The following is a 24835-nucleotide window of genomic DNA, read 5'->3' as shown; positions in this document are numbered from 1 at the left end:
CCACGCTCCTTGCATGGACTGAGAGTCCGGACAGACCAATCAAAACTGGAATTATTTCCAGATATGAACACTCTCTTACTTACCATATGCAATGGCGCAGAGAGCTGCCAGAAGTATTATAAGACGATTCATGATCCACACAGGAATCAACACAGAACAGATATCTGTGAAATTAAACATACAGATGATATTACAGTAAAGTAACGCACATTACCAAGTGTGATATATAATCACTGGGGAATGGGTACAGAATATCTCTATATCGCATACGGTGAGATGTAATGTCATTGATTATAATCTGTGGGTTCTGATGTTATAACTTCAGTGTTCATTAGAAAAACCTGTGAAACTTGTGGTATTAGAAGTCACCTTGGAAATTTTTGACCTATCTAAAAGCGTTTGGCCTCCGTCCAGGGTCGCGGATCTCCTTGATGACCTCAAATATCATTATAATTTACAGTAGGCGATATATTATCCCATACCTAATACAGTACTTATGTTACTGGACACACACCTAGTATCAGATTATTTTTTTTTAATCTTAATATCTACCTCAAATAGATATTAAAGCAGTGATGGGCGACCTCCTGACCTACAATAGGGGCGCACATTACCCTTAATATTAATAAGTTAAAACATTACATTTAATCAAAGAAGTAGACACCTATCTGTAATAACATCAAGCACTTTAAGCAAGTGTTACAATCTATAACAAATCTGACAATAAAGCAGGAAGGAGCTGGGGACTCCTGCCTTTATGGGCTATCCAGCCCCCAGGGATCTCAGCGATCAGTCATCTTCTACTCATTGCGTCCTCGTTGTTCCTACGTGTTCTATTCTAGGCCAATGATTATACTGCAGAGCATCGCATCTCATCATTGATCCTTCCCCGGGCTATTCTGCCCACAGGGATCGCAGAGCACAGTTCTCTACAGTTTATCACTCTCAGTATTTGTTAAGCCAGCATTATATCGCACCTCATCATTGATCTTGAATCTAGCCTTCGCTACCCATCTGGGACCTCAGTGCTCTTACCTGCTGTAGTGTGTTCCACAGTATATCTGAAGGCATACTCCATGGCATCGGGCATCATCATAGATCCTGTCTCTGGATAATCGGTTCCTAGGGATCTTAGCTCTGCTGTATATTGCTGCTCAACACAGACACCTCTCTGAATCGTGGATGGTCTGCTGACTATAGGTCATCTGCTTCTCACAGCATATTGTTCCTGTTGTTATCCTGACTCATCTGCCTCTCTCCAAGACCTGTATACTTATCCTTCTGCAGTCTGGCATAGCTGCACGTGTCCATTGTCTCTGGGTTGCTCCTAAGTCTGCTCTGTGCCCCCTAAAGGACCGTGACCTGTGGTTGGAGAGCAGCCAAGTCCATATTTCCTTGCAATGAATACCTCTTTTTCCATTAGACTCTACACCTCGCGGGGGGTAGTCATTGCCTAGTAGGCTTCGAGACCCATCCTGGACCTGAACAGCTTGACAGTACGTGACAGGTCTTAAAACTATGGCAAATAACGTAAAAACACAGGAGACAGTTTGTTCTAGCAAGTGTACTATCTACAGACATTCCATGACAAGTCACATGTCCACAGGATAAGAAAATGTTAACTTGAGAAAAAAGTGCATGCAATAAGAGGGTGCTACTCACAATTCCGGGTTCTGACCCGGAGTCTTCACTACGCATGAGTGACCATTGGTCACCGCATGGGTCTACAGCCCTGTATCTGAATCATTTTTGAGATGTAAACTGTGGGATAAGTTCATGCAAAATCAGAAAACTGGGCTTTCTGGATGGCATTGGGGATTGAAGGGACCATAAAAAAAAGTGTAAATTCTGAGAAAGTGTCAAACCGGGGAATATTATCTGTCAGTCTGACTGTAGTTTGAATCCCAACTCTTGTAGATACTTACATAGGTTGTGACAGGATGGACCTCCTATGCCTCCCTATTATGCTGCTGGGGCCTGGTTGGGCCTGTCCTGCCACCATCCCTTTCTTTACCCCAAATGTGCCCCCTCTAAACTCAATAGGGGGTGCTCTGCTGCCACCACCAGGCTCCTTCACCGGCACCTGGAACCGCTTCCTTCTGGGTAACTCTTGCCACTAATGCACCCCACTTGCTGGGCACTTGGGCTGGTACCTGTGACCTCTTTTTTTACATGAGTTGCTGTGGATGTTCCCTCTGGTCTCTCATAATGGCCAAAGATGCAGATAGCAGACAGAGCATCGTTATTAGATGCTGGGTCCTAAACCTCAGAACAGCCAGATAACGGATAGATTGGTCTAATCCGTAGGTCACAGGAATTACAGCAGTTGAATAGGTGTCACAGCAGGATCTTGAAGCAGGGAAGTTTGTTTGAAAGGGTCCTTATAAGGACGGTTACACACACTAGTTGAAGGTACTAGTGATATTCCAAAAGTCCAGATGGTATACACCAGTTGAAATACAAAATATAGCTCCTTAGATACAGTTTCTGTCACACATGTTGGCAGGGGGTAAACCCAACCCCTGCTCATACCTGGCAGCACAACATCTGAGATATTACATTCAATGTTTAGCATCAGGATGTAATAGAAACTTGGATTTAACGTAATTTATATTTAACAAAATTTACATCTATCTGTGATTTCCCAAATTACCTGTTGTTCCATTATTCAAGTAGGTTTCCTATTTTTCTAAGACACAGGATACACAGGATGAAAGGATAACGATCCCCCTCCTGTGCATTTAGGCTAAAAAGGTGTGTTGATCACTCTAAGATGAAAAGGCTTAATTAGCATGGGATTGCCTTCACAAAGGTTACAAAAGCAAGTTACCTCCAACATAGCATACTGCCTCAGAAATCAATACATTTACAATATAAAAATCTGTACATTTTGCAATGATATACATTGGTGAACTGCGCCATTAATTGAAATAAACTCCTACAATAAGCCACAGAGGTGTTAATACATTTCCACCATCATTTCTTCCCGGTGTGGGTAAAAGGGCAGCTATTGCAGAAAACAAATTGTAGTGGAGGGATGGATACTGATAACTTTTTAAAAGAGAAAGTTTCCCTGAAAAGTTAAATTAACCAAGAGAATTAGATTAGGGGAGTAATGAAGGAATTAGATGGATTCATGTACAAATATGGTACAGCCTCATGAAATACCTTGTAATACTACAACTTACTAAACTACTGCTAATAGTAATAGACTATAGGAAGCCCAGGCAGCGCATTCCTAAGCACACCAGCTATCGTTATGCAAATCTGGAGAATGAAGAGGAATTGAAAATCAGTTATAGACCATATAATTACGTTCTAAAATAATTAAAGCCGAGAAATGTGTTCCCTATTCTGGTGTTTATGGTTTGCAGAATGCACTTATGCAAAATACTGATGAAAAATGAGGAACATAAGACGGCTGCACCCTCATTTAAAGAATGTTTGTTAAATAGCAGAGGATAATTAACTGTTACAGGAAACTGAGATTCAGAGTTACTGAAACTAAAACTGAGATTTAGAACTGAATTTGCAGTATAAAAAGAGCACCACTAGGTGTATTTATGGAATAATAATAATGATTTTTATTATTATTATTATTATTATTATTAATAAATAAATGTAATCCCCATGCATACCTGATTATGTAGGTGTTCTGGTTCACCTCTCCTGACCCTCAAACACACTCGAGATACTAATGAGTGAAGACTTGGACTCTCTCACAGTGAACACTCACTCTCACACAACTCATTTCACTGACAGAATAGGATAGCAACCTTCCCTGAATCCTCACAGCATCACTGGCTTCTCTCTCTGAATTCCTGAGCCTCCCTGAGCATGTTGATCACTTAAAGAAAATGAAAACGGGCAGCTGATCACAATGGATATTTATTAATTTCATATATTTTTTTTCTTGGTAAATACAAAAGCCGGACAATAGGTTTGGTCCAAAAATAGATTTGATTTAATAAATTTCTATCTTTTATTAAGATTTTACTAGGATTTTGTCCTAAAACACAATTGTATTCCCTTTGCAAAACCTCTCCGTGGCAGAGGCAAAGTCTCATCTGAAATACATTTGCATTTTAGAGGTCAACCTCATTCCCAAGGAGAGGGTCACTTGATCTCTGAGTCAGAGCACTTTCTAAATGCTGGTAGAGGTTTTGGGGGATTGTGCTGTGAACGAGCACCATTAATATGACTTGGACTGGTCTGATCAAAGTGTCACCACAGAATAAGAGTGATCTCAGTTGACTCCCTTAGCTGCTCAGCCAATCACAAATGGTTTCCAATGATAGCTGTATTGTGATTGGCTGGTGGAGAATGGGACTCTGGGGGACTCTCTGCCATGGTCACATATCAATAAAGATTACCGAAATCTCTACTGATGTGGGAAAAAATAATTACCGGTACTGTGCAGTGGCACTGATGTCTGTGGCCCATTTATTTCTAGAGCCCATTTATTTCAATAGACTTCCTACATTTAGTGCAGAAATTCATTGAAATGAATGCTCTGTAGGAATAAATAGGCCTAGAAGTCAATAGGGGAAAAAATAGAGAGAGCACAGCACTGAATACACAATTGGGTGGCTCCGGATAGGTGAGTGAAGGTGATAGCAGGAGCAATGGAATTAGGAGGAGCTCTGATAGGATTGAATAGATGTATTTTCATATGTGTTAAAAAAAAATAATTTTAAACACCAGTGAGTGAGTAACCTTACAAAATACTATTTTCTGTGGTGTAAAATGTAGGAAAATTGAGTGTTAAATCGATCAACTGTAATGCAGTAAGAATTTAAGGGATCGTGAAAAAAGTGTAACATTTTGGAAAAATCAGCCATTGTTAAATGACAATTTGTAGTTTTAGCCCCAACTTTCAATGACACCAACTATTTTTGTGCTGCAGCACTCATACAGGGGTTAATACATTTCTTTCATCCACTGTCACTTTTATTTTATTTTTTGGCTATTTCAGAAAAAATATGTGGTGGCAGGACTCATTTTTATAACTTTTTAAAAGATGATGTTGTTCCTGAAACTTTATATTAACCTTGAGACTTAGAAGACAGGAGCAATGAAGGGAAGAGGAGATAAGACAAGGGGTTAATGTACAATTATTGTGCAAACTGCTAAAAAAAAATAATGAGAGCTAAAACCTTGTAAAACTGCAACTAATACTATTAGTAAACTACTGCTAATAGTAATAGACTATAGAAAATCCAGGTAGCGCGTTTCTAAACACACCAGCTATAGTTGAACATGATACTCAGCGGATGGATTCATGCCAATGCAAATCTGGATAATGAACATGAATCAACAGTAATATAATTAGTGCTGGTAAATGACATATGTCCTCAAGGAATTTATGATAATATTAGCTGAACAGTTAAGATACAAAGTTGTTGAACATCAGAAAAGTTATGTTTTGTTGTTTATACATAAGTAACACATGCCTCTGTATTTTACAATAAGGGAGACAAATTTAACAAACCATAATATCCAGACATGAACGTACATTGTATTATAATAAGATTCTGCTTAAGTGGTTGGGGAAGATTTTGGTGCGGAGGAGGGGAGAAAGCTGCACACATGCCGCATAGTAATGATTCAGCTCATTAATATGCATGCGCACTATAGCTGCACCCCCTCCCCAAACTCCTCCTCCGGGCACACCTATCCCCCCTCCTTAGCGGTCAGCCGAGAGGAGAAACATATGGAGGAAAGAGTTTAAATGTGCTACTCTTTCCTCAATATTTGCCTTGTACATAGACTCGTTTAGGTTTGTATCTTACTCTTGCCACCTCTATGATTGTTATTGCTCCACCACATACAACAGCCTGATAGAAGGGATTTTTAAATTTTTCGTAAATGTGTGAAGAGGTGCCCAGCGAGGGACTTACCTGATTGCCAACATCAGGGTGTTGGTAAGTATTCCCTGTCTTCTGGTCCTACACCAAGCAAATTTATGAAGATTTGCTTTGGTCTAATGAGTGTCCACCATGGGGAGCCAATCCGAGCTCACAGCGGCCAGTTTGCATTTGGTCGCCCCAATAGGCCAATCGCTGGACCGTTGCTCAGTCCCCTCTCAACAGCTTGTATTCACCCATTGCGCTCGGCACCGACAGTTTGACGGCTGAGAGAGAAGAATGAAGAGCTCTGGACAAAAGATCATCGGTTGAGACCAGCAGAGAGAGCTCAGTCAGGAGCGAAGATTGCAGGCTCAACAAATAAGACTCCAGGATCATGCAGGAAGACAGCAACTGAGGCTAGAGGACGGAGATGTGAAGGCATAGGAGACGTCAACATTTATCACACTATTTAGAATTTACTAATTCACTGAAATACTTTTTGTTATGAAAAAGGATTATTTTACATTATAAACTACCTCCTGGACGGGATGCAGGATGTTACATAGGCCTACATGGATGGCATAGCCATTTACAGTAAAGCTTGGGATGAGTATCTGACACACACAGATAAGGAACTAGATAGGATGAAATAGGCTTTGTTGACTATCTGACCGGACAAATGCCAGATGGTTATGCCTAAAGTGCTGCATCTGGTTCCTGGTGTGGAACTGTTAATACAGAGCCTGCTAAGATACAGGACTTAAGGCATTGGCCAAACCCAAGATCAAGAAATAGGCAATGGAACTGCTGCTTACTGCAGGAAACCTGATCTAGACAATATCATAGCCAAACCCCTGAAGTCATGACTAAAGGCAACAGTCTACATGGTGAATTGTTCCCATGATTGTGAGGCCTTCGTTGCCTTGAAAATAGAACTCAACAGAAAACCAGCATTGGCCGTCCATAATGCTAATATGTAGTTTCTGGTGCACACAGAGACTTCTGCCTTCAGCTTGGCTGCTGTGCTCAGTCCAGTAGATGACACATGCTGTGAGCTTCCCGTGGCATTCCTCAGCCACAAGCTCCTGAACCAGGAGGTGAACAATGCCACTGTGGGAAAGGAGCGCCTTGCAATGGTGTGGGCACTCTAGAAACTGTAGCTCTACCTCTATGGCTGAGAGCTCCCTTTACACACTGACCATAATCCGCTGACTATGCTAATGATAAACTATAAGGGCTAGATTTACTAAGCTGCGGGTTTGAAAAAGTGGGGATGTTGCCTATAGCAACCAATCAGATTCTAGATGTCATTTTGTAGAAGGTACTAAATAAATGAAAGCTAGAATCTGATTGGTTGCTATAGGCAACATCCCCACTTTTTCAAACCCGCAGCTTAGTAAATCTAGCCCTAAGACTACAACTTTACCGTACAGCATAAGCTGGGGCGTGCACACAGGAATACGGGTGGCCTTTCTCGCTAGGAGGAATCAGAAAAGTGCTTTTACCAACTAGTAAAACAAGTGGGGGGTGAATACTTATGCAATCAATTATTGTATGTTTTTTTTACTTGTAATTAATAAAAAGTTTAGATTTATTTTATATAACATTATAGAGTATACGTGTTGATCAGTTGTAAGAATTTCAGAATAAATCCATTTTGATTCTATTATGTAAGAAAATACAATATTAAAAATGTGAAAAGGGGGTACAATGGGAGGGGGGGTGAGGAGGGTGAAATTTGGTGGGTGTAAAGGAAAGTTTATAACATATATCCATCCTTTAACCTTGATCGACATGGAGCTACATGGAATAGAAAGCTCTGCTCATTCAGACAGAGCTTTAGCATCAATATCTGGTGATATCATTACCAAGGTGCTCCAACATGGGGACATTTCCACTTTGAATATGCTTCTTTCTCTTTGTGCAAAAACACCAAAACTAAACATTTTTGTATGCTTTATTTTCCACTGCATTTTAATATATAAAAGAATGATTGCAAATGTTGAAAAATAATTTTCTAATTTTAAGATATGATCCACAGACAGGGATAAAAGAGAGAAAGACATAAGGCAGATGCAATGATTACATTCTTCAGTTTTAGTTTTGGATTATCCTTGCAGAACACACTGAATGTGAATCTTACGCCTTAAATCTGCCCCAGGATTTGATGTTGTTATATAAGGCGTTCCCGGGGCAATCAGTGCTGCCCACGTTGCGATGTCCCTTCAGGGTATAATTTGGTTGAATCATTCGTTTGGAAACCCCACAACTGATGAGTCTTTTAGCTGCGTTTAGTGCGGCCTGAGATGGTAGTTTAGCTGGTTGGGGAGGAAGGAATAAATTGTAAGTACAATAGGAGACATAACAAGGCACACGCTGCCATCCAATCATTTATAGTCAGACACACAAATTTATATGCTACCGACCAGAAAGAGATTTACAATGCACGCACAGTGTAGGACAGATGTAGAATTGCTGGACTTCACTTGGCTTTAATATACTCACTTTTGGATGAAAACTTTCCCCCCTAAGATGATCAGTTTACCAATCCTTTTGGCCAGCCACATGTAACCATATTGGATCAATTGTTGTTCACACAATTTTTTAAATAATTCAATATAAAACTATTGGATTGAATTAACGGACTGTGACATTTGCCATCACCATAAGTTCATCATTACTTTCATATCCATAGTACACACACATGTGCAGATCCACCAAGACTAGTAGCACTCAGCAGACACAGTGATAATTTCTTGGTAAATCATGGTGATAAAGGGTTTTCTATCACTGAGATAAGTGAAAAACAGCTCTATCGTCACTTTTTAACAAATAGACCCCAACTGTTGTTACCATGGTATTCCCAAAACAATGTAAACTCTGCAGAATTATCAATCATTTATAGCAGCCTGAAGAAACAAACCAAGGATAAAAGGTAATTACCAGATTGTATCCTATAGCTGGCCACAGTGTTTTATGTTAAAATAAAAACATCTATTGATATTTTGGAGCATCTGGGTGCATTTTTGGATGAGTAATATGGGGGTGCCCAAGTTGTTTTGAAATTAAGAGTAATGTGCATCCCTTTTGGAGGTTGGAGGGCTGTACATGAGGCTCTTGAAGTATATTGCGTTGTCTATCACTGGACTATGGTCAACTGTGATTGCAAAGCTAAGGTCAGACAGTATATTGTACTAATTTATTACTTTCACTACTAGTGTTTTCATCCATGTGGTTTAGTTTCTTCCATGTGGTTTAGATATTAAGGGCTAGATTTACTAAGCTGCGGGTTTGAAAAAGTGGGGATGTTGCCTATAGCAACCAATCAGATTCTAGCTTTCATTTATTTAGTACCTTCTACAAAATGACAGCTAGAATCTGATTGGTTGCCATAGGCAACATCCCCACTTTTTCAAACCCGCAGCTTAGTAAATCTAGCCCTAAGAGTCATGAAAAATAAGGATTTTGAACAAACAAACAATAATGTTATATGGAAACATCCCTTATGTCATAGAGTTTCTCCACTTACTCATATAGTCTCCAATGAAAGAGATCCCAATGGACTTGCTGTTGGAACCTTTGGCATGAGCTCCCACCATTGTCCAGCCACGACCTTCGTATACGCTGCCATCATTGCCGACTAGAAAGCTGTGTGATTATATAAGTATATATTGCATAGTTACTATTGGCCAGTATGTGAAGCTCCTGCCATTTTACCCTACTATTCTGCCCTTCAGCTCTCGTTCCTTTCTCCCTTCCCATTAAACTGTCCCCTCTTTATCCCTATCCATGTCTATTATTTATTAATTTCATTAATTTCTTTGATTACATTCAAGTTTTTTTCATACTTTTTTTAAAAATGAAATAAATTGTATTCCTATATTTTCTTCCTCTCCTTTATCATCCACCTCTTTTATTATTTCCTTAGACCTCTTTATTCTTATCTTTCATTCCTTGCTCCTCTAGTCCTTTAATTTATCCGTAGGCCTCTTCATTCTTACCTTCCTTCCCTTCGTTATATCCGTAGACATCCTTATACTCATCTTCCCTCAACTTGCCTATTTCTTCCCTACCTTTTTCCCTGTCTTTATTTTCCCCTAGGTTTGTCCATTGGCTTCACTAAGATTGGCCAATTGAGGCACATGCCCTTGAATGCATAATTTCCCTAACAAGCAGATTAGCTCCATATTATTGAATTGTATCTTCTGTCTTTAAGGTATTTTTTTTGACAAAGACAAAAAACTCCTAGGGCTAGATTTACTAAGCTGCGGGTTTGAAAAAGTGGGGATGTTGCCTATAGCAACCAATCAGATTCTAGCTTTCATTTATTTAGTACCTTCTACAAAATGACAGCTATAATCTGATTGGTTGCTATAGGCAACAACCCCACTTTTTCAAACCCACAGCATAGTAAATATAGCCACTAGTATGCCAGACTGATCTAGTTCTCAGTTCATATATACTCAACAAACAGGCTCCATACATTTGCAGCACATCACCGGGGTGCTGATTTATTAAGGGGCAAGAAACCAATTGTGGCTCTTTTTGCCGATGATAGGGTCGTTGTGTTTTAATTTCACCCAATACATGAAATGTTTACTGCCAGAGATAACACTACAATCCACCATTGTAATCCCCTCTGGCAGTATGATTCCTCGGCTAAAGCCTTTGAATAGGGGAAACTTCTTTAACCAGTATTGCGACCTGTACCTGGAGTATCGCTCAGCTGCCCTGGTGTTTTCGGTAAATTGCGGCGGTAAGGGAATTGTCCTTATCGCAACAGATTGTTGAATCGGACCCCAAACAACATGTTTCACTTCTAGGTTCAGTGAAAGGTGAATATAACCGATGAATAGCTATTTTATTGTAAAACAACATTTTTTAATATTCAATACAAATAGTGAAAATTTAAAACAAATTCACATACTACCCAACACATGAACATCAAATCTGCTGACACCACAAAGCGGTGATTGGTGTTTGTAAACTGTCACTGATGTGAAGGTATTAAACATTGTGACATTGATGAATGTGTGCAGGACTTAGCATCATGTGATTGACACTTAGAGACAGTAATTAGTCCTTTAGTTGTGCCAATGGACCCATGCATACCAGTGCCATCTCCTGGATGTAACAGGACTGTGCAGGATTTTCCATCAACTAACGTGTTTTATCATCTGATACGTGTTTAAAAGGGACAAAAACTACATAGTCCTGTCCATGTACAACGTGATTTAATGCACAGAACCATTAATGGATTGAAATGTTTCTCGTGTGCATGAGCCCTTATTGGAGAGGGAGTTCATTCTACTATCATTATTTTGGTATGATAAAATGTTACATGCAACCATATCAGCCAATCAGCAGTTGACTTTCATTGAGCTATATGACCAGACTATAACATGAAATAGTCTGGTTATATTATATCTGCAATTTATTAGAATAAAACCTCAGGTATATGTTTAAAGGTAAAATTGCTTTAGGCACTGTTGGTAAATACAGTCATGGCCAAAAGTTTTGAGAATGACACAAATATTGTTTTTCACAAAGTCTGCTGCCTCCGTTTTTATGATGGCAATTTGCATATACTCCAGAATGCCATGAAGAGTGATCATATGAATTGCAATTAATTTCAAAGTCCCTGACAATGAACTTTATCCCAAAAACAACATTTCCACTGCATTTCAACCCTGACACAAAAGGGCCAGCTGACAGGTCTGTGATTCTCCCGTTAACACAGGTGAGAGTGTTGACAAGGACAAGGCTGGAGATCACTCTGTTATGCTGATTGAGTTTGAATAACAGACTGGAAGCTTTAGAAGGGTGGTGCTTGAAATCATTGCGCTTCCTTTGTTAACCATGGTTACCTGCAAGGAAACATGTGCAGTCATCATTGCTTTGCACAAAAGGGCTTCACAAGCAAGGATATTGCTACTAGTAAGATTGCACCTAAATCAACAATTTATCGGATCATTAAGAACTTCAAGGAGAGAGGTTCAATAGTTGTGAAGAAGGCTTCAGGGCGCTCAAGAACGTCCAGCAAGCGCAAGGACCATCTCCTAAAGTTGATTCAGCTGCAGAGCTTGCTCAGGAATGGCAGCAGGCAGGTTTGAGTGCATTTGCATGAACAGTGAGGCGAAGACTTTTGGAGGATGGCCTGGTGTCAAGAAGGCCAGCAAAGAAGCCACTTCTCTCCAGGAAAAATTACAGAGACAGACTGATAGTCTGCAAAAGGTACAGTGATTGGACTGCTGAAGACTGGGGTAAAGTCATTTTCTCTGATGAATCCCCTTTCAGATTGTTTGGGGCATCTGGAAAAATGCTTGTGTCATGTCATGCCAACAGTAAAGCATCCTGAGACCATTCATGTGTGGGGTTGTGTCTCAGCCAGTGGGCTCACTCACAATTTTGCCTAAGAACACAGTCATGAATAAAGAATGGTACCAAAACATCATCCAAAAGCAACTTCTCCCAACCATCCAAGAACAGTTTGGTGACGAACAATGCCTTTTCCAGCATGATGGAGCACCTTGCCAGAAGGCAAAAGTGATAAATAAGTGGCTTGGGGATCAAAACATTGAAATTTTGGGTCAATGGCCAGAAAACTCCCCAGACCTTAATCCCATTCAGAACTTTTGGTCAATCCTCAAGAGTCAGGGGGACAAACAAAAACCGACAAACTCCAACCGACAAACTCCAAGAATGGGCGGCCATCAGTCAGTATGTGGGCCAGAAGATGATTAACAGCATCCCAGGGCAAATTGCATAAGTGCTCAAAAAGAGGGGTTAACACTGCATATATTGACTCTGCATAAACTTAATGTAATTGTCAATAAAAGCCTTTGACACTTATGAAATGCTTGTAATATTACTTCAGTATACCATAGCAACATCTGACTAACGGGTCTAAAAACACTAAAGCAGCAAACTTTGTGAAAACCAATATTTGTGTCATTCTCAAAACTTTTGCCCATGACTGTTCACTCTAAATTAGTATTTGTGTACCCTACGTCATCATGTCTCTCTATCCAACAGATCCTTCTCCATTATTTTGTGGGAACAATTAAACACAAACAAAAGCCAGATCAGATAATCACTTTTAAGTAAGTATAAATGGATATATAAGTTTAAGTATGTATATGTAAGTATAACTCTGTGTTTCTTAATATAAATAAGCCCCTCCCACCGCGCCATACTTATCACTAACTTGTAGCCGACGTCACACCATTTATTACTATTCATGTGGAAGTTCTGAATGCCTTTCACTTGACTGATGCAGGACGCCTTTGTATTACAACTTGCCCCAGCTGTGTGGTGGATGATCACCCATGGGACGGGGTTCGATAGGCGGTCTCTGCAGCTTGTCTTCTTTGCCCCCCAGGCAGACTTGCTTATGATATTAGGGCATCCTGGGTATTGGAGGAAATAGAAGAAATGAGAGATGAGTGAGATTTATTATTCCATGTTCATTCTTTTTCTTTTTATATTTGCTTTCTATGTGCTGTGCGCCTTCTGAATTATTAACCATTTATCTGAATTTTAGAAATCTTTATTTCCTATCTGCAATATCACCTGTGACAGACGCTCCATGTGGCCCCCACAAAGTCCCATAATAGTCATGTCAAAATCTATTGCATTTTGGTACATAGAGTCGGAAGATGACAACTGTCTTCCGGGGTGTACGGTCATCTTCTGGCTGCGCTAACAGGCTCCAGTGAAACCAGAAAAGATATAGGCTCAGCTTCCCATGTGACAAATGGTCATATCTCATCCAATACGTCCACCTTCACATGTGGAGAAATGTCTCAGTGATTCTGTCACTCAGCACTCAGACCATGTGACAGAATGGGGGCGTGTCGTCAGCTGTACATATAACAATAGAAGGATGCACAGCCTGAGCTTTCCCTAAGGCGGGAGTCATAGCAGTGATTATGGAAGCATTGATTCAGTCCCCAAATATGCAGCAAGGAACCCGTATCTCACGCTCACTGCTAAGGGTATAGATCGCTTTGTTTTCCTGGCGTTCATGGCAGCCATGTGACACCATGTGAGAGCTGACATGTTCAATGATATGCGTGGGGTGTAATACTACTCTAGCATCTAACACCCTGAGAACATGGGAGAAGGGCCGCGCATAAAGCCTGAAGTTTGACAGATTTTAGGGATAGGGCTGTTTTTCTAATGCTGATTGTCACAGATATAGAAAACCTCCTTTGGCCATGATTTACTAAGAAAATATACTCAGTTGCCCGACGATACCGGCTGGCAGCGGTAAGAGTAGTATTGTGGCTTCGCCAGGCCAGTCTTGGTGGACCTGCGCCAGTTCACACATATTTTTTAAAAACTTAATTATGTTACTGGTATTCAGATTTGAAATACAATTGCATTATTTAATTAATTAAATAAATAAATAAATAATCTATATTTTTATTGAATAACTCCTGCTTTGCCACATTGAGATGGTGATAGCAGAAGATTGCAATGATACTTCCACATGGAAGATTTCCCCACAGGAACCCAGCAAATCTCTGCTCCAGTAGGGTCTACCGCTGGCAATAGCACGTGCCCTGCTGAATACTGGATGACCACACAAAAATGGCTGCCTCTACTGTGGCTGAGTGGCAAGAGTTATACTTTAAACATCCTGTATCTACTAGTATTCTTACAAGATGTGCGCTTCTCACTCCTCACCTGTGTGCTCACATCCCACCAGTCTATACTCCTTTAGACTTGTCTACATTAATGCTCCCTTATCCACTACCCCCATTCTTGCTCATATTTCTCTTTGTTTTCTTAATTTGTTTTAGTGCTTGCGCAGTCTCTTTCATGCTGTGTTCAGCCAGCTGTTAGGGCTCAGTAATACATACTTCCCAGTATTTAAAGGTACTGGTTTTTAGGATTTTGTACAAAATCATAATTTATTTATATAGCGCCACTAATTCCGCAGCGCTGCACAGAGAACGCACTCACATAAGTCCCTGCCCCAATAAAGCTTACAGTCTATATTTCCTAACATATACAGACTAGGGTCAATTTGATAGCTGCCAATTAACCTACCAGTATGTTTTTGGAGTGTAGCAGGAAACCCACGCAAACACGGGGAGAACATTCCAACTCCACACAGATAAGACCATGGTTGGGAATCGAACTCATGATCCCAGTGCTGTGAGGCAGAAGTGCTAACCAATAAGCCACCGTGCTGCCGAAAATAACCCAAAACCATGACCTGCCAAAAACCCACCCAGTTCCAACCAACCAGCATTTGCATTAAGCAATCCCCCCTTTCTGATAGGCCATGTCCCTTGTGTTCTGACAATCACGACAACCAGGGCCGGACTGGCCATCTGGCACTTCTGGCAAATGCCAGAAGGGCCGATGGCTATATGGGCCGGCCCGACTCCCCCTGTCTTCTTGGTGGCTGGAGGAACCAGCCACCTCTGCTGCGCGCTCCCCAGCTCCCTCCCCCGTTATGCTGTGCAGCCAGTTACACTGGTGAGTTTCCTGTCTTTTTTAATTTTTTTTTTTTTTTTACTGAAGACGGGGGGGGGGGGGGGGGGGGGGGGGGGGTGCCGCGATTCTCGGGGGGGGGGGGGTCGCGGGGGTGCCGCGATTTTCGGGGGGGGGGGGGTGCCGCGATTTTCGGGCGGGGGTGCCCGCGATTTTCAGGGGGGGGGGGGGGTCGCGGGGGTGCCCGCGATTTTCAGGTGGTGAGAGCCAGGGAGTGCTGGGAAAGGGGGTGAGAGCCACGGAGTGCTGGGAAAGGGGGTGAGAGCCAGGGGGTGCTGGGAAAGGGGGGTAAGAGCTAGGGGGTGCTTGGAGAGGGGGTGAGAGAGCCGGAGGGGGTGCTGGGAAAGGGGATGAGCGCCAGGGGGTGCTGGGAGAGGGGGTGAGAGAGCCGAAGGGGGTGCTGGGAAAGGAGGTGAGAGAGCCGAAGGGGGTGCTGGGAAAGGGGGTGAGAGAGCCGAAGGGGGTGCTGGGAGAGGGGGTGAGAGAGCTGAAGGGGGTGCTGGGAGAGGGGGTGAGAGAGCTGAAGGGGGTGCTGGGAGAGGGGGTGAGAGAGTGGAAGGGGGTGCTGGGAAAGGGGGTGAGAGCCAGGGGGTGCTGGGAGAGGGGGTGAGAGAGCCGAAGGGGGTGCTGGGAAAGGGGGTGAGAGCCAGGGGGTGCTGGGAGAGGGGGTGAGAGAGCCCAAGGGGGTGCTGGGAAAGGGGGTGAGAGAGCTAAAGGGGGTGCTGGGAGAGGGGGTGAGAGAGCGGAAGGGGGTGCTGGGAAAGGGGGTGAGAGCCAGGGGGTGCTGGGAGAGGGGGTGAGAGAGCCGAAGGGGGTGCTGGGAAAGGGGGTGAGAGAGCCGAAGGGGGTGCTGGGAAAGGAGGTGAGAGAGCCGAAGGGGGTGAGAGAGCCAGGGTGGTAGGGGGTGCAGGAAGAGGAGTGAGAGAGCCGGGGGGGTAGAGGGTGCAGGAAGACGTGTGAGAGAGCCAGGGGAGTAGGTGGTACAGGAAGATGTGTGAGAGCCAGCGGAGAAGGTGGTGCAGGGGGTTAAGTGAGAGGGACAAAGGAGAAGATGGTGCAGGGGCATAGGTAAAAGAAAGTGTAAAGGGAGAGACATCTTAAGAATGGGAATGTCAGGGATGCAGCCATCATAAAACACAAGTAGTAATGAAGAATGGAAATGCACAGAGCGGACAAGTGTTAAAAAAAATAAAAAATCAAGCCTTCATACTCCATTCACTTATATTTTCTATACCCCCACTCCTAAATTTCTGTTTCGGCCACTGCCCTCTATTCCTGCTCCCGACTGCCTGTGTGAGCTGACAGCTGCTGATCCCTCCTCGCCCAGCGCGCCCACTAGGAGAACAGAACACAGGATGCCATAATCAGGTAAGTTCATATATTTTCTCGTGTGCAATATGTTTTTAACCATCCTTTCTTAAACTGGGGACACTACAGCGTATCCAATAATGTTTAGCACTATGTATTGCTCATTATTGCGCTGTAATGCTTTTTGCATATTTATCTGTACAGAGATTTTTAATTAAGAGGAAAAAACATTGCTTGTCATAAATTTTATCTGTAATTGTGTCAATATATCTATTTTTGTTTGCATTGTAAATGATGTATTAAGCTGCTCTTGGGACTCACACTCAGTATCTGATATGCTGTAGCAATTTTTATTTGTGAATGAGTTTTTATCTGAGCTTTACTAATGATTTTGGGGCACTACTATGCCATAATATGATTTGTGGGCACTTCTGCATGACCAAATATGAATTGAGGGTAATACTATGTGGCATAATATGACCTTGGGGCACTACAATGTGGCATAATATGAACTGGGCACACTACGGTGTGGCATCATATGAACTTCTGCCAAAGGCAAGTCTTTCATTGTTGAATATGATGGGAGCCCAAAGAAGTTGCTGTATCGGGGCCCAAAATTCCTCTTGTCAGCCCTGCCTGTGAGTCAAGGGGGTAGACGCCTCCAGGTAAATAATCTAAATGTTTCCTATCTAATCAAACTGATGGATCACATCCAATTATTTCTCACCCACCTCCTCTATCCCCCTTAATTTATATACTGTGTTATTTAAAATGAATAGAAAAGACGCATATCCAATTACTGTAGTAAAACAAAAATATTTTTCTCTGACATTTTGCTGTAGATGGAAATACTTTTAATGCGGCCGTGTGGATTCAACTGATCATTCAATAGTTATGTTTTTTTTAGATATATGTTAGTTTTATTTCATGTGGAATGATTCATGAAAATTCTGCCATTACTATTTAATTGAGGGAAAAGGGTACCTGTTACCTATATGTGTGTAAGTATTCTGTTCGTTGTTGCTATTTTTTGGGAGATTTGAAAAAAGCAAAAACATTGGATTTCTACAGTGGCGCCTGTATAATTGGTGGTATTGCTGTAGTATGGGGTGGCGTGCTGGTGGCAATGTTGTAGTGTGTTTGGTGCTTAGTATTGCTAATAAGTAGGAGAGGGTATTGCTATAATGTGGGGGTGATGCCGGTTGCTGTAATGTGGGGAGTGATGCCGGTTGATGTAATGTGGGGGGTGATGCCAGTTGCTGTAATGTGGGGGTAATGCTGGACGCTGTAATGTGGGGGTAATGCTGGACGCTGTAATGTGGGGGGTCATGCTGGACGCTGTAATGTGGGGGTGATGCCGGTTGCTGTAATGGGGGGGGTGATGCTGGTTGCTGTAATGTGGGGGTAATGCTGGACGCTGTAATGTGGGGGGTGATGCCGGTTGCTGTAATGTGGGGGGTGATGCTGGATGCTGTAATGTGGGGGGTGATGCCGGTTGCTGTAATGTGGGGGGTGATGCTGGATGCTGTAATGTGGGGGGTGATGCTGGATGCTGTAATGTGGGGGGTGATGCTGGTTGCTGTAATGTGGGGGGTGATGCTGGATGCTGTAATGTGGGGGGTGATGCTGGATGCTGTAATGTGGGGGGTGATGCTGGATGCTGTAATGTGGGGGTGATGCTGGTTGCTGTAATGTGGGGGTGATGCTGTAATGTGGGGGTGATGCTGGATGCTGTAATGTGGGGGGTGATGCTGGATGCTGTAATGTGGGAGTGATGCTGGATGCTGTAATGTGGGGGGTGATGCCGGTTGCTGTAATGTGGGGGGTCATGCTGGACGCTGTAATGTGGGGGGTGATGCTGGATGCTGTAATGTGGGGGGTGATGCTGGATGCTGTAATGTGGGAGTGATGCTGGATGCTGTAATGTGGGGGGTGATGCCGGTTGCTGTAATGTGGGGGGTCATGCTGGACGCTGTAATGTGGGGGGTGATGCTGGATGCTGTAATGTGGGGGGTGATGCTGGATGCTGTAATGTGGGGGTGATGCTGGTTGCTGTAATGTGGGGGTGATGCTGGATGCTGTAATGTGGGGGGTGATGCTGGATGCTGTAATGTGGGGGGTGATGCTGGATGCTGTAATGTGGGGGGTGATGCCGGTTGCTGTAATGTGGGGGGTGATGCTGGATGCTGTAATGTGGGGGTGATGCTGGATGCTGTAATGTGGGAGTGATGCTGGTTGCTGTAATGTGGGGAGTGATGCTGGATGCTGTAATGTGGGGGGTGATGCTGGATGCTGTAATGTGGGGGGTGATGCCGGTTGCTGTAATGTGGGGGGTGATGCTGGATGCTGTAATGTGGGGGGTGATGCTGGATGCTGTAATGTGGGGGGTGATGCTGGATGCTGTAATGTGGGGGGTGATGCCGGTTGCTGTAATGTGGGGATGATTGATGTAGTATGAGTGTGTGTGGGGGGTTATTTATTGCTGTAATTTGGGTACTAATAATGTATTGTCATGGTGTTTATTGATGTAATTGGGGTGCTAATAATGTAATGTTGAGGGTCATTAGGAGAAATAAATACCCCCCCCCCACACACACACACTCATACTACATCATGTTGTACTGCGCCAGCATCAGTGTGCAACAATATAGTGCATGGAGCCTACAACACGTGGGCCTGTGTGCTTTAAATGCCAGGGCTGATTTTTAGTCCCAGTCCGGCCCTGACGACAACCCAACAAAACCAAGTATAAAACATCTCTTACCACATGCAATGGCGCAGAGAGCTGCCAGAAGTATAACAAGACGAGTCATAATCACTGTGAATGTCAACACAGAACAGATATCTGTGAAATAAAACATACAGATGATGTTATAGTACAGTAATGTAAGTGTGATATATAATCACTGGGGAAACAATATCTGTGTAAATAGTGAGCTCTGATGTCAATGTTTATAATCTGTAGGTTCTGATGTCATCATTTCACTGTTTATTAGGAAAACTTTTATTGTCATGATTTTTCACCTCCAAATATAAATTCTTATTGGAACCAAATTTGAATCAGCAGCCACACTAAACCCCCAGAATAATTCCATGCATGAGAGCTACAGATTTGATCCCTCGTCCCAGACTTAGAGGTACCAGGGCTGAGAGGAGATTGAGGGTCCTGCAAGTACATAGAGGGGCAGACACACCACGCTGCCACTAAAGTGTAAAGTGACCAGGCTGACTCTCATGCACAGATAAGGGGTCTCTCTGGATTGTTTAAAGGGGCTGTTTTACCCCCAACGCTGTGTAAACTACTGTATACAAGTTTAGTAGTACATGTAAAATTGCCCAACATCTCTACATAATACTGTTATGTGTATGCCTACTTGTAGTAATTCATTTAAAAATAATGACTCAAATTCTTGTTTGTATAGCTGATAGTGAAATATTTAAAAATAAGGGTGTTATAGTGCTATGCCCTATCAATTATATTTATATCTTTAATTTCAATTATTTGTAGTGATATCGCTGTGCAGGCTTTTTCATGGCAAAGAAAAAGCCTTGTAAAAGCCTGCATGGCGAAACGCGCGTCAACGTCTTTGCCCTGTCAATTGTTCTGCCCTTAAAACATGAACACTGAATAAATGAATGAATTAATGACCTCTTGGATAAGGATTAGAATCTGCCATATAGGCAGCAGTTTAGCTAGCAATGCATGTGTGCTGACTGTATGGATGGGTACTTTGGAAACATTCATTCCTATCAAACATATATTCTTTTAAATAATAATATATGCACAATTTAATAGCTATTCAGTATTGATATAATCCCAGATAGAATCTTGACCTGTTATATAGGCAGGAGATTAAACTACCTAATAGAGCTATTTCAATACATTTGGGATATCAGAATCTACTGATAGCTGAAATATAACAAGCGAAGCAGTAAGCCGAGGGCTTTTAAAATGATGTGTTGGGTCTCTGAGAAGCACTTACCATTAAGGGTTAAGGTTTGTGTTCACACTGCAGAACAATCAATGGGATTCCACTGGGAGGTCTTTCTATAGTGCCATAAATTCTGCTCCTAGGGGATGCTGGGTCCTTTTGGGTCCATTGCTGATACCTCCCACCCGCCCTATTTAGGTTTATAGTTATGTTGTTTAACCATTTTCTTCCTTTATACAGGGGAGGCGCAGTAGGTAGGTGAGCTGCGCAGTCAGTAACTAATGAAGGTGCTACCCTGATTGGCCGCTCGTCACTGCCCCATTCGAAGTAGGGGGCCGTGATGAAGTAACATGACTCTTGACCTTATCTTCGTGGAGGGTCCCTTGGTGTGTTTTCTGTGACATGGAAATGTCAAGTCTAGAAGGGAAGCAGTCACGTTGATGCCAGATTAGCATCGGCCAATATTAAAGAGGTGATTATTGGTTTAGCGTTTGAGCGATTGTCCTCCAAAGGTTTTAGTTGAAGATTAGTTGTTAGCTGACTGCTATGCTCTCACCGCTACCAGTAATGTTTAATATTCCAAAAAAACTGAGGATGATATTATCTCAATATAACTGTCAGTCAGGCCTATATAAGTGACTAATAGTTTGTGCTTTATCTCTACAAATAATTGAGATTAAAGATGTAAATATAATTGATAGGGCACAGCAGTTTAATACTGTAATTTCAATACTGTTTGCACTATTTTTGCACTATAACACCACTATTTGTTTTTAAATATTTCGCTATCATCTATACAAACTGGAGTTTGACTTGTTATTTTTCAATGAATTACTAATACAGTTTTATTAGTTTTATTATTTTAAATTAGTATTTTCAATTTACTCTTCATCCCTGAGTGTCCCGTTGAATACATGCCTTTCTTCTCTTGTGTGTCCCTCAGAATTACAGAATGTGCATGTTAATCTGCAGACATGCATCTAGATATGATATGTACATTTATATGTATAAATCAGAAGTCTGATGTCCTGTATATATCTGTACAGTGTATCATGAGACTCACCTGGAATTAGGATCTCTTCTGATGAATGGATGTCAGACTTCTGATTCTTTTATACAGTATTCTGAGCTGGCACCTAGTGTGACAGAGGAGGGACCTGAGGTAAAATCTATTAACACTTTTGTCCCTGAGACTATTTTTGCCACATTTTGAGCTGGTCACATTCCAACATCAATATCTATCTGTTTATGCAGAAACCACACAAATGTTACCTTGGTTTTTTTGTCCACCTTTCCAAAACTGCAAAAATCAGGATGCTACACATAGGTATTCACAATAAAATCTGCACTTAAAGATGTTAATCCAATGTTTGCACTATATTGAATAAATGCATAAAATATGTAGGACTAATACAGGTAGCCCAACAAGGCATACCATTTTGGAAACTAGACAACCTATCACATCAAATGAGGGTACCCCTAATTTATTTACACTAGGATGGGGGAGATCTAGACTTTATAATGATGCCCTCCTTCACCGTCCCTGGACTTTTTCATTTTCTCTAGTGTTGAGTGTTATTGTCTGGTGGGCACACATGATCACCAGACAATTACTTCTAAGGGGCAACATTGTTTCAAAGAGGATTCTCCCCTCTTTCAAAGACGGTGTCCCTGAGTCTGCAGGTCTCAGTATGGGGAGAGTGGGCACTCTTCAGAATTTTCTGTAGTGCAAGGGACTGAGTGCAATACCCTCTGTTATGTCACTGGTCTCCCTGGCCCCCACCAGCAATACATACGCAATGTTAGTGCAGTACAGGAATGTTGAGTGTTATTTTTACATCTTTAACCCAATGAGTGCTAAAGACAAATGGGAGTCATTCTTATCATTTTATAGGTATATGTGGAGGACGTGTCTCACTCATCTTTAGCACTGAATGTGTTAAAGTGGAAGTGATAATAATTGCAGGAAATAGATTGCACTTATCTATATTTAAACATTCACTTTGAGTAAATATATGTGGTGATATTTGGAAATCTAATTGACCAGACTATGAAAATATGTAAATACAATTGCATCCCTTTACACCATAGATAACGTCTGAAAGTCAAACAGAAGGACCTCATATAGGTAGAGACGTAACCATAGGATCTGAACACATATACCGGCAATCATAAACCCACAATACGAAAACAATCGCTAATACAAAGGGTGCATATGTTGCCCCTTGTCCATCTACAGGGTGCAGCTGGGTATTCAAAGCTCCACTTGCACATCAACTCTCACACCCCTTCATCTACATTGTTTACTGACAATTCTTCGTAGCAAATGGGCATACTAGGCTTTATCCAGACAGTTTCGTTTTCCTTGTCCCCGGTGAGGTTTTCATCAGGATCTTGGTATTTCTTCCTGGGTAAGACATAAAACAGGTGCTTTGATTATCTCTAGTGATGACCACATGGTGTCATTTCTTTGGTGGCATCAATTTTCCAGTTTCTCTTTATTGCCTAAACTGACCTTATCATCTGTCGAATCTCTGAATGCCTAAAAATTAGCAGGATATTTGGGATCTAGCAGAGATGCTATCCGCTTACTGTTTTCATGTCTCTTAGGCTATGGCTGTAGACTCCGGTTCTTTCACAGACTACTCTGCTGCAGTTAGTGGTTCTGATCTCCTCCACTATAACATTAGTATCTTTAGGGTTAACAATAAGGTGTAAAAGATTTTCTAATCTTCTCTTTAAATAATAATTGAGATGAGCAGGTTTCCAAAATGTAATATTTCTATTCTTTATTAATATATATTATGCATAGATACAGGCATTACTGGACGAAGCAGACTTATGCCCAGGGTCTCAAATACCAATTGACAATCTATATATCGAAGTCATTCTTTTTATAGAAAATGTTACCCATTATTACTTAAAACACACCTTCCCAGCTTATATCACTGCTGACACTCCAAGTCATTAATCTTCACTGAAGTGACATGTTCTTGGAGGGGCCTTTTGGAAGGGTCTTCTTGACCTTAGTTTTAGGCAACAATGTCCTTGGCCTTGTCCAGTCATTGTGAGATAATGGAATTTTACTACTAGACTCCTCTGCTGCAGTTAGTGGCTCTGATCTCCTCCACTATAACATTAGTAACTTTAGGGTTAACAATAGGGGAAGGTTGCTCCATTACTGATCTGTTCCCTGGATTGTCAGGGTGTTGTAGCTGGGGTCTAGCCTATTGCAGATCCATCAGCTTTCTGCTCTCCCACAGACTTTATTAAATGGGATACAAAGGCCACAACTCTTATCAAGATGATCACTGACTGGCGGGCGGGCAGCTACAAATCACAGGGAATACGCCATGCCCTCACCACTTGAGGTGTTAGGGATAGTCTCTGACAATTTCTCCTCCTGCCACCACAGTTCACTATTGTTATTAAACTTGCCTTATCCAAGATGGCCAGGAGAGCCTCATAAAAATCCATTATGAAACCTGGAAAATAGGTGCTCCCGGACTGAAACCTTTGCTTGAGTGATTTGTTTACTCAGCTACTGCTTCCTGAACCTGGTCCTTGTGGCATATCTACTACCTGCTTGTGTACCAACCCAGCTTATGTCTGACAACCCGGCTTACATCTTCTACCAATCTATATTCAGGATACTATCAACTTGCTCAGTATACTGAAAATGTCTGCAATTTATTGGCCATAGGACTTCAGCTAATATCCAAAGATTGAGACATGAGGACACGTAGCACTGGGTTTGCAGAATCAGTCTAACAGCTTGTAATTTTTATCGCTGCTATGCCCTGTATAAAGTGTCTTTGAGTTTTTTGTGGGGTCACCATTCCCTTCAGTATCTGGTATGTAGACTTTTTGCGTCTCTTCTCCTTATTTCCTTCTCTCTCCTGCCACAGCTGTTCATAGAAAGGGTCAGCACCATGGCCAGATTTGAGTCTACATTAATGGTTCTGGTCCCATGGACTCTCAGGGAACATCAACTTCCTTTACCAGGGTGGCACTCCCGCTTCACTTGGCTATACTTTGGAGAAAAGTCGAAGTGGCACACTCACGGATCTTAAGTCCAATCTGGGCCCTGGCTTTGGCTTTTGAGTTTACCAGATGGATGAGTTGACACACCATGATCAAATATCCCCGCTCCCATCTGATGGGGATAAACAACATGAAGTCGGTGCAGTCCTAAATATTTTTCTTATTTCCTATTATCATCCCCGGCCCATTGTTTCA

At 42.1% G+C, this 24835-nt stretch overlaps 1 protein-coding gene and 1 long non-coding RNA gene across 3 annotated transcripts in view; both read right to left on the bottom strand.

Moving 5' to 3' along the window:
- Window positions 1-24835, bottom strand: part of LOC142101940 (uncharacterized) — an 83122-nt gene that overhangs the window by 2043 nt on the left and 56244 nt on the right. The window contains exons 1-2 of one of the 2 annotated variants that reach the window (XR_012679162.1): window positions 21660-21733; window positions 19429-19509 (exon numbers count right to left, since the gene is read on the bottom strand). This is a non-coding gene — a long non-coding RNA (uncharacterized LOC142101940). Of the gene's footprint in view, window positions 1-19428; window positions 19510-21659; window positions 21734-24835 lie in introns of those variants that run through there. The other variant, XR_012679163.1, reaches the window with a different exon arrangement.
- On the bottom strand, window positions 7850-13896 carry LOC142101397 (peptidoglycan-recognition protein SC2-like). Its single transcript, XM_075185859.1, has 4 exons — window positions 13833-13896; window positions 13057-13258; window positions 9379-9497; window positions 7850-8167 (listed from the first exon to the last, which is right to left on the bottom strand). Exons 1-4 carry the CDS (start codon window positions 13894-13896, stop codon window positions 7989-7991), a joined length of 564 nt encoding a protein of 187 aa, XP_075041960.1. The 3' UTR covers window positions 7850-7988.

Source organism: Mixophyes fleayi, chromosome 9 (assembly GCF_038048845.1).
Source record: "Mixophyes fleayi isolate aMixFle1 chromosome 9, aMixFle1.hap1, whole genome shotgun sequence".
NCBI lineage: Eukaryota > Metazoa > Chordata > Amphibia > Anura > Limnodynastidae > Mixophyes > Mixophyes fleayi.
This window is presented reverse-complemented; position numbering and strand designations above follow the sequence as displayed.

Bases quoted from the DNA above. Each gene is read 5' to 3' on its own strand.
- LOC142101397 (XM_075185859.1), bottom strand. From the start codon at position 13,896: ATGGTGTCACATGGCTGCCATGAACGCCAGGAAAACAAAGCGATCTAT. The intron at 13,259-13,832 runs GTGAGATACGGG...TCCAATACCCAG, and splicing joins CTATACCCTTAGCAGTGAGC to GATGCCCTAATATCATAAGC. The intron at 8,168-9,378 runs GTAAGTGGAGAA...CTCCCCAACCAG, and splicing joins TTTCATTGGAGACTATATGA to CTAAACTACCATCTCAGGCC.